Here is an 8,879-nt window from a genome sequence, read left to right as displayed (position 1 = left end):
CCCCATGGCGGACCATGATCATAGCCGGATGCTATATGTAGACACCTTTTTTTCTGAGCATGAACTGCGGAGGAATGAAATCTCTTATTCTGTATGCTATTTGCAGATAAGCTAGAACACATGAAATCCGTCATTCAACTCGAAATGATTCCCATGATTTTTCTTATCTCTTATCAATTTGACTTTTTTTTTTTTGTTTTCTACATACTACATCCTCCGAACACGTTGTGAGATGACTATGCCGCCTCCCACAGCTGTTATGTGATAGTCTTGTCCAGCCATGCCATAGATTGAACGACTCAGTTGGTGTGATAGCCGGTAGCAAGTTCGCATCTAATTGTAAAATCAGCCAGGGCCCAACTTTAGCTATGACAAAACACTTACGGATCAGCAGCATACTGAATGTTGCACTGTTCCCAGGACTCGTTACGGACAAGCACGGCACGGAAGCGAACTGCATCATCGATGCTACAGAAACGGAATATGACGTTGCGTGCCTACATGGATTAATACCCAATATAACATCGTTTCTGGGGAATGAGTACTTACCTCGCCGGGAACGTAGCTGTCCAGGATCTTTTCAACCTTTCGATGGTTGCCGGTAGCCAATTCAGAGAGCTGGCGCATGGTAACATCAAGGTCAACACCAACAGCACGGACAACACGAGTTGCGCCTGTGGACAGGCTGAAAGACAGCTGAGAGCTGACAACGTCGACCTCTTTTCCCATTTCCACAAAGACAGTGATCTTCTTTTCTTTATCAAGATCGATGCCGTTGGGATACTTATCGTAGAAAGCTTTGCACGCTTCGTGTTCACAGAACAGAACTTGAGCAGTGCCAGAAGGAGTCACAGAAATGCTCTCGATAGTACCGCCGTGAATAAAGCATAGGACCTTTGCAGGAGTCTTCCAGGTGGAGGGCAAGCCCCTGATGAAAACCCGTCTGACGCGAGCAGCTTGAAGAAATGAGCCTGTTAGTAAAGATCGTCAGTGCAGGATGGAGATCATGGTATACCGGGCTTGTCACGGATCTCCGGAGTACCCCAGGTCTCAAATGTAGTCTGGTGTTCACGGCTCTCTTCTCTTTCGACAGAAGTATGAGAAGCGGTAACGAAGGTGTCAGCCGAGACGAACTCGGGTGTGCTGGACTGCTCAGCGACCCCGAGAGGCACAGGCTGTTCAACAAAGCTGGTGAGCGTGCTGTCATTTCCTGGACCAGCAAAATCGGCATCGCTCTTAACCTGAAACTCAGCTGCAGGAGTGTGAGCTGTGTTTCAGATACATAGCATGTTCAGAGACTTACCAGGAGTGTTTGGCTCTTTGGGGGTAGAGGTGAGCACAAAATCATCAGTAGATGTAGGATCCTTGGCGGCGTCATCATGGGACTTGGAGAGGCTGCCATGTTCACTGGACGCGTCTTCAGACACGTCAACAACAGAGGATGCCTTCCTATACGCGTTTGGGTCAAGCTTCAAAGCCCTAGCAGCGGCCATAAACCCTGCCGTGTCATCGACATCGGCGATAGGATACATCTTAGTGGGAGGCTTTTCACCAGATGAAATGCGTGAGTCGTTAATATTAGAGGGGTAAGAAGATGGGAGTGAGGGAGAAGGACTTGGAGTGTGAAAGACAGGAGGGGTCTTGTAGCCAGCAGCAGATGACTGTTTTTGTGTTATCGGTCCACACGTCAGCTCAGAAAAAGGCAAGACTAAACAAGGCTGGATAGGGAGAATAGTAACGGTACGCTGGAGAATGAGATGATGGTTGCTGGGGGGAAAGAGAGAAAGGAAGAGGTAAGAGGGAGAAAGTGTGAGTGAGTGGTTCAGAGAGAGAAGGGGAGAGAAAAAGAAAACAAACCGTGGAGGGGCTATTTGTAGAGATCACAATATCCTGATCCTCTGCTGAGGGAGCGTGGCGACTGTCATCTAGGGTAGGAGCAGCGTTTCTCTCCAAGAAGGACTCGAATACACTATGGATGACGCTGGTGACATTTGAGCTGAAATGAAACGGCCTTGCCATCATGATTTTGAGCTTGAGAGTATCTAATATTTTGCACAAGACGCTGACCACAGGATTGAATAGGCGCAAGGTTTGATGGATATGTGATAGGAAATTGTACAGCATGATGATGCTATGTACAGTAAGGGGGCCAAATGGAAATGGGCATATAACTAGTGCTTGTAGCCTGGAAAGGGACTTGGTGATGAGAGAAGAAGAGGAAATGACGACGAAGAGGGGGGAAATGGAGAGGACGAGGGGGGGGGGGGTTTATAGGAGTTGTTCAAGGCAAGCATCTGTTACTGACCTGGAAATGATGGCATCAATCTGCTATTGTTTTAGCCACATAGTGAATGAAGAAATGACAGGTAAATAACTGCAGAAGCTCTCTAAGTCAACATCGATCAATGACAATATCCAAGGGAAGTAACGCAATGCCTGTGGTTTAACAAACACATGAATGCCTTTCAAGCTCACCTGTTGAGACAATCAATAGGTCTAATTCAGTTTTAAATCAGATATTCAATACAAACGTCAGGCTATTATGAGGGAAACTGCTGAATTCTAGTAGTTTCTGACCATTCATTATGTACGTCTCTGATATCATTAATGTATTTCACAAGAATAGTTCGTCGTTGTAACTCCATATTCCAGAAAGAGGATTTGCACGTCACTCTCTTCGGCAGAAGATCATGTTAAAGGCTCACGTTGGTACCGGTATACTTTCGAACCCGTCCTGGCCCTCTTTGCGGTCTTCGACGATGACTTGGAGCCCTCGTCGTCCACAATAACCGTCACTCCCAGGAATTCGTGTAACTATCTGGAAAGACCCACCTCCATCGGTTTTGCCGTTCGGTACCCAGACCGTCTCCTCGACCGCCTGACCACGAACTTCTGATCGACGAGGATTGAACCAAGGCATACCCGCAAGATGGCTACCAATGTTATGGATTAAAGAGTAGAGTTTTTCAAACCGTCGAGTTGTCCACAACCAAGATAGGGTGCGGCCATCGTATGCGACGCGTACGAAGGGATTCATGTAGATCCCAGTGTCCACGATCTCATCCCCATTCGATGGCGGCTTACCGATGTCGGCATGGATGAGACAGCATTCAGAAGCTTCCCAGAACAAGTCAGGCGCAGAACGAAAACGAACAGGGAATTGTTCTCCTCCCATTTCAACTGCGGGCTTCGCACTGCCTTGAAAGAATCGTGCATCGAATGCCACCATTCCTCCCCAGCAACTGCGGACTCGCACTGCATCCTTTTCTGCTAAAACATCCCGTCGGCTCTGGCCTCCTCCAGCGGTTGTAAACCAAGGGAAGAACGGAAGGCCCACGCCATAGCCCTGCACATCACGCGTTGCATATGTATCGTAGAACTTGAATGGGTTAGAAAAGTCAACAGCGCACGCTGCTCGGTATTGAGCGACACCGTCGTCATCCACATTAGTAGAGAACAAGAGATGGAGAGCATCGACTGGATCGAAGAAAACGTCGTTGATGTATAAAAGTTTGTCGTATTGCGTTTTAGACTCTTCCAGCGACCGTAAGGCTCGGTTACGGACCTCAGCCAAATAATCGATACGCTTAGTGCGCTTAGAGCCCCCGGGAATAGTCACCCTAGGCAGGGTGCTCAAGTCGAAATGCTCTTCAATTATAATAGACTTATTGCTTGCGACCTGCTTTTCTAGGGCTCGTAGCGCACTCTCCCCCTCTGGTCCGCTGTCATTCTCATAGATACTTAGGAAAACATTATCCTCTCCAAGCAAGTCGATAAGTTGAAGAATAGTAGAGCCCCATTGTCCCTGCGCTAACTTCCCGCCACGATCATATAAGCTAACAGCTATGAAAACCTTTTCATTGCCAGGGTTCCCCCGGCCAGAGGCGCTTGAATGTGAGACGGTCGATCGAAGTGCTGTATAATGGGGTGGATGCCGGGTATATGAGGGCCGCAAGATTGCAGTGAGGATAAGAAGAGCAAGAATGATACCGACGACGGCATGTAGGTAGAAACAGGCCCGACGAAACAGGATGCGTCGGAAACAGCTAGGTCGCGCCGAAGCCGAGATCAAAGGCCGGGAGGTTTTGAGACGACGGTATCCAGAGTAAGTCGAAGCAAAAACCCGTGATAAAAAAGGCACCCGGCGCAAGAGTCGCCGGGGTCGAGGTGGAACTTGCGACTCAAAGTCGGCCTCGTCTAAGTTGAAGCTCCCCTGGGAGTCAACGGATGAGCGAGTTTCCAGTTCATACTCGTCGGGATGAAGTAGTCGGGAAGAAGACATGACGAACTATCGTCACATGAAGAATGGAAGCATTCACCAGCCCATACCTGAGGTAGTTGGGCCGAACAATAACAGAATCACGCTTCTATGGCTAGGCATCAAAGAAAACTTAACAATCCAGGCTGAAGCTATTATCTTCCCAAACAGGATAGTAGGATTATGTCAGCCGATCTGGACCGCCAAGACATTTGCTTAAATCGGTGGTGCGGAGAACAACCAATGGATCACATCATCGACAATTGACTTCGGCGTTCGTTCGGACCTCCCATGCAGGAGATACGAAGTTAGACAAACCCCCCAAGATTGTTTCACTTATATCTATAGACGAAGAAAAAGGAAAAGGAAACGTCCACATGTCACCGATATGTTCCGTATTCCCACTTCCTATTCCCCCCGAACGCGAGTATGTCAGAAACCCCACCACCGGCCGTAGAGTCATGACTGTCATGGTCAAGTACTGTTTGTACTGGGGGAATTGTGGAGCACCACCGTCTAGTGACGTATGCGGAGGTTTATATTTCCTCTTCCTCCTCTTTACCTTTGCCCTTGATTCTCTTCTCATCTTCTAAAGTTTCATATTCGGGTAAACGTCGTCTGGGTCACGTTCCCATCATATTTTCTTGTTACCCCCTGCACCATAAACGTTATCTGGGAGACAAAAAAATAAAAGAAAATATAACAGCCACTATGTCAACATTTGCCTTTGCCAACTCTAACGAAAAGGTCCCTGGTAATGGAACCCTTCCTGCCGAATTCACAATAAAAGCCTCTCCGGGAACGGATGTATGGTCGAAACCTCCATCCACAGAACGATTCAACGCTCCGATCCTATACCAGAGCGTCCCGTTGAACTCATTCAAGCGGGCTAGGGTTGCCTTCAATGCCTTCTGGAAAGACAAATACGACCAGGGCGGACTCATCCTTGTTTTGAACAGCGCAGATGGTCCTCGGAGATGGGTTAAGACGGGCATCGAGCTCACTCATGGTAGACCCCATTTGAGCACCGTTGCGAAGGATAGATTTGCGGACTGGAGTTTACAACCGGTCCCATCAGGTGGTGGAGCAGCAACGCTGGAGATCGTCAGAGAGTCAGACAATAGTCTGTGGATCTACTTAGTTGAAGGCGTGCAGAAGAATCCTCTCCGTGAGGTCACTTGGTTTTTCGAGGAGCAGAACGTCCAAGACCTCTGGGTGGGACTATACGCGGCGAAGCCTTCTAACGAAGGTCAGGATCTGGCGGTCAATTTCGGCCATCTAATTGTTGACACCGTTTGATTTGGCGGGCCGATAGGCAAACCTGGATATAACCATTATATTTATTAGACTCTGTGTGAACGTAATTTGCTTATTGGACGATCAATTTGTCAACACTTGGACATACTGGCAGTGCTATGGACATAGAAGCATGCTAGTGTGGAGATATATCTGCAACTGTTCCCGTCAACTTGCACCAACGTACTAAGATCAATAGTAGTGAGAATAGAGCATGCATTCATAGCTAAAGATACTGTAAGAGAATTGATAGTTGTAGCGGAATAGTCCAAAATTTCTAGAGTCATTTCTAGAGACCCAAGTTACCCTCAAAGTAGTCGAGCTGCGATTGATGCCGTGCTTCATATCTGATAGACAATCTTATATGCTGAGATTTTCCCATCTCTATATCTCTGGAAACCATCAGAAACAGCGTCCAATCCAGAAAGCACCTTTGTAACATTTGGCTTGATCGTGCCCTCCTCGAGCCACGGACCTAGTTTCTCAAACAGTTCGCTCGCTAGCTCATGATCCTTTTCAGATGCCTATAGGAAGAAATTCAGTTTTGGCTATCACAGCAAACGACTGCCAACTACCTACCGGCCAATGAAACTTTCCATAGCTATGGTCCTTGAGAAATGCCGTCCACACCAACACGTCTGTAACATGGGCTTTCTCGGAGACACCCTCAGTATTTGCTTTGCCCGGTCGCACCGTGCAGATGCATCCTTGACGACTACCGAACACTCGTGAAGCCGTCAGGGATGAACCTCGATCTCCAACAGTGTCAAAAACATGGTAAATATTTGGGGCAGCTTTTCGAATCTCCTCCGCCACCTCCTCATCCTTATAATCGAAAGCATATTTCGCACCATATGATCGCACTAGTTCTGCATTTTGGGGACTGCAGGTAGTGATCACATCGAACCCATAGAGAGACGCGATTTGAATAGAATACAGACCGACACTGGCTGTTTCACACCCGATAACGTTAGACGATTGGAATCTCTGAAGTGATAAAGGAAACCTTACTGCTACCTCCCCACACCAGCACACTTTTACCCTGTGCTTTGGCACGGTCGAGATTGAGACAATCTGGGGAGAATAATGCGAGCCACGCAGTGGCTGCAGCTAGGGGAACTGTACTAGCATATTCACGAGAGAGAGTTGTAGGCACCTTAAAGGCAATTCGCTGGTCAGCCAGACAGTTCTCGGGAGGCGAGACCAAGGGACTTGGTCTCGCCTCCCCAGATCAATGCCGCTACGATATCGCCTTTAGTTAATCGCGTTACTCCCGCGCCAACTTGAACCACTTCCCCGACAAAATCACAGCCCAGCACGGTTCCATCGCCAAAAGCATTGCTGTCAAAAGATTGAACTAGGGGTGGATCAGCCTATGCCTTACTTAGAATGGAGATAAAAGAGTAGGCGAAGCGAAGGGGCTCCTACCATCTGTCGGGTTTTGAGCTACATGAGACACTTTAACAAGCACCTGTCCAGGGCCTGGTGACGGAACAGGAATTGATTCTCTAACCAATTTCGGTGGTTGGCCTTCGGATACGCGGACGACCAGGGATGAGCTGTACTGAGTGCTCATTGTACAATATGTTGGTGCGATGAATATGTAGAGTGTCGGATTAAGGCCAGCAGGAATGGATTTTCAATTTGGTTTGAATCAGCACACCTGGTGAGGCGCACGGAGGGCCGAGGCTAAGCATGGTTTAAATACTTACGCAGCAGCACTGACGCTTCAGATCTTTGGCAAATTATGCCCTGAAGACAATTTGACCATTACATACAAGTGGAAGCGCCGCTGAGACTTGGCCATGAGAGTATATTGAAGGTACTAGTAGTAGTAGAGGGGCAACCCCACAGATAACGTCAGGAACTATCTTCGTTCTCCAACGATGTTTGAACTTGAGCATTTGATCCTGATATAAAGCTAAACAGCAATAGAGAAACCCAAACCGTATGATCTGTATCCATAGCATTTGCTCTCTCTATATATCGACAACAACACCTGACCAGTATACCTATGTGTCAGTGGTGGTTGACATAGCCCCATGATAAACAATTGGCACTACTAGTAGTAGGTGTGGAGCCTCTTGGAGGCGGCTGGACTTACCAATTTATCAATGGGAGTAACTGTAACCGCCAGTATCGTCGTGTGTACTAGGTAGCTTAGCCAGCTGCTCAAAATAGGTTGATGCATAACATCTATCTTCTCATACGATTGACAAGCGCTTTAGATCATTGATGAGACGGACGATATTTATTCGGGATTATCACGTCGTCGATAACACACCCCGGCGTTCACCCTCAACTCAAACCCGCAGTTGGGATAATTATGGGGATGTAAAACTTACTGGTGAGGTGCAGGATGAGAGAAACTGCTCTACATATTCCCAGAATCGCACGTTCTCCAGGCCTCAGTCAAACTATGTTAGTTTGTCTGAAATCATCTGGCGCCCTCGTGGCGTTATTTCAAGGCTAGCCGGCGGCATATCTAGTGTTGAGGTTCTTTTCTCTCAAAGACAGGATCTTGAAGTCTCTGCAAACCCCTTCGTTGAAGATTCTGCTTCGTCTGCTTTGTTGGCTCCAGATGGTGTTACTCGTCGACAAATTCCACAACGCAGACATATATTCTGCCTTTTTCCCTAGGCCAGGCGATCTCTTCCAGTGTATCCTTGCTCCCTGAGCCTTCACCACCAGTGACAGATACCAAAAAAGCTCTATTGATTTCATCCTATCTGCGGAAAACAGGAACTCGGTGTGAGACCACAAATACTCAAAGGCAATCCACAGCGCAGAATATACATGGCATGATGGAGCCTGCCACCTTTGTGGCAGCTGCCATGTCCCTCGCCTCGCGTCAACTGGACCACATTGAACAGTGTCAGCATTCGGTAACATTAGAACTGTATCAATATACTATCCGACTACTCTTAGGCCAGGATCCTACCATGGCGGATGCTCGGTGCTAGCGACTTGCACTCTGCTGTGTGTTCAGGAGATGATGGCTTCCGGAGTGTCCGAGTGGAGGTGTCACTTGAAGGTATATGCTCTGACTTCCTTTGGTATCGGCCTTATCTCTTTGTTTGGTATTAATCGAATATCATATATTAATCAATGCCATCTACAGGAATGTGCTGGGCTTTTTCGAGTGAAGGGATGGGATGGGCCGAGTAGAGGCATCGTGAAGTCGTGCTTTTGGGCATTTGCCCGAATTGGCAAGCTGTCCCTCCTAACAAAGATACAAATTAAAGGCTCATTAGGTATTAACAGCTGTGTTGATTAGATATTTGGGCAGCTTTTTGCACTAATCCCAACCGACTTCTGGATGGAC

The 8,879-nt window shown here is 47.7% G+C and overlaps 4 protein-coding genes across 4 annotated transcripts; 1 reads left to right on the top strand and 3 right to left on the bottom strand.

Moving 5' to 3' along the window:
• Positions 1-299: 299 nt before the first annotated feature.
• On the bottom strand, positions 300-2,124 carry ANOM_008478 (uncharacterized protein; the record flags this gene model as incomplete). Its single annotated transcript, XM_015553734.1, has 6 exons — positions 300-333; positions 385-497; positions 550-956; positions 1,016-1,252; positions 1,304-1,661; positions 1,858-2,124. 6 exons carry the CDS (start codon positions 2,122-2,124, stop codon positions 300-302), a joined length of 1,416 nt encoding a protein of 471 aa, XP_015404384.1.
• A 577-nt stretch (positions 2,125-2,701) lies between these two features.
• Positions 2,702-4,282, bottom strand: ANOM_008477 (glycosyltransferase family 69 protein; the record flags this gene model as incomplete). The annotated part of the gene is made up of 1 exon (XM_015553733.1): positions 2,702-4,282. The coding sequence occupies one exon, from the start codon at positions 4,280-4,282 to the stop codon at positions 2,702-2,704; it is 1,581 nt and encodes a 526-aa protein (XP_015404382.1).
• Positions 4,283-4,969: 687 nt separating this feature from the next.
• On the top strand, positions 4,970-5,557 carry ANOM_008476 (uncharacterized protein; the record flags this gene model as incomplete). Its single annotated transcript, XM_015553732.1, has 1 exon — positions 4,970-5,557. One exon carries the CDS (start codon positions 4,970-4,972, stop codon positions 5,555-5,557), a length of 588 nt encoding a protein of 195 aa, XP_015404381.1.
• Positions 5,558-5,895: 338 nt separating this feature from the next.
• On the bottom strand, positions 5,896-7,130 carry ANOM_008475 (zinc-binding alcohol dehydrogenase family protein; the record flags this gene model as incomplete). The annotated part of the gene is made up of 5 exons (XM_015553731.1): positions 5,896-6,078; positions 6,134-6,504; positions 6,566-6,678; positions 6,740-6,911; positions 6,983-7,130. The coding sequence occupies 5 exons, from the start codon at positions 7,128-7,130 to the stop codon at positions 5,896-5,898; spliced, it is 987 nt and encodes a 328-aa protein (XP_015404383.1).
• Positions 7,131-8,879: the final 1,749 nt, after the last annotated feature.

Source organism: Aspergillus nomiae (assembly GCF_001204775.2).
Source record: "Aspergillus nomiae NRRL 13137 chromosome Unknown contig00267, whole genome shotgun sequence".
NCBI classification, from domain to species: Eukaryota; Fungi; Ascomycota; class Eurotiomycetes; order Eurotiales; family Aspergillaceae; genus Aspergillus; species Aspergillus nomiae.
This window is presented reverse-complemented; position numbering and strand designations above follow the sequence as displayed.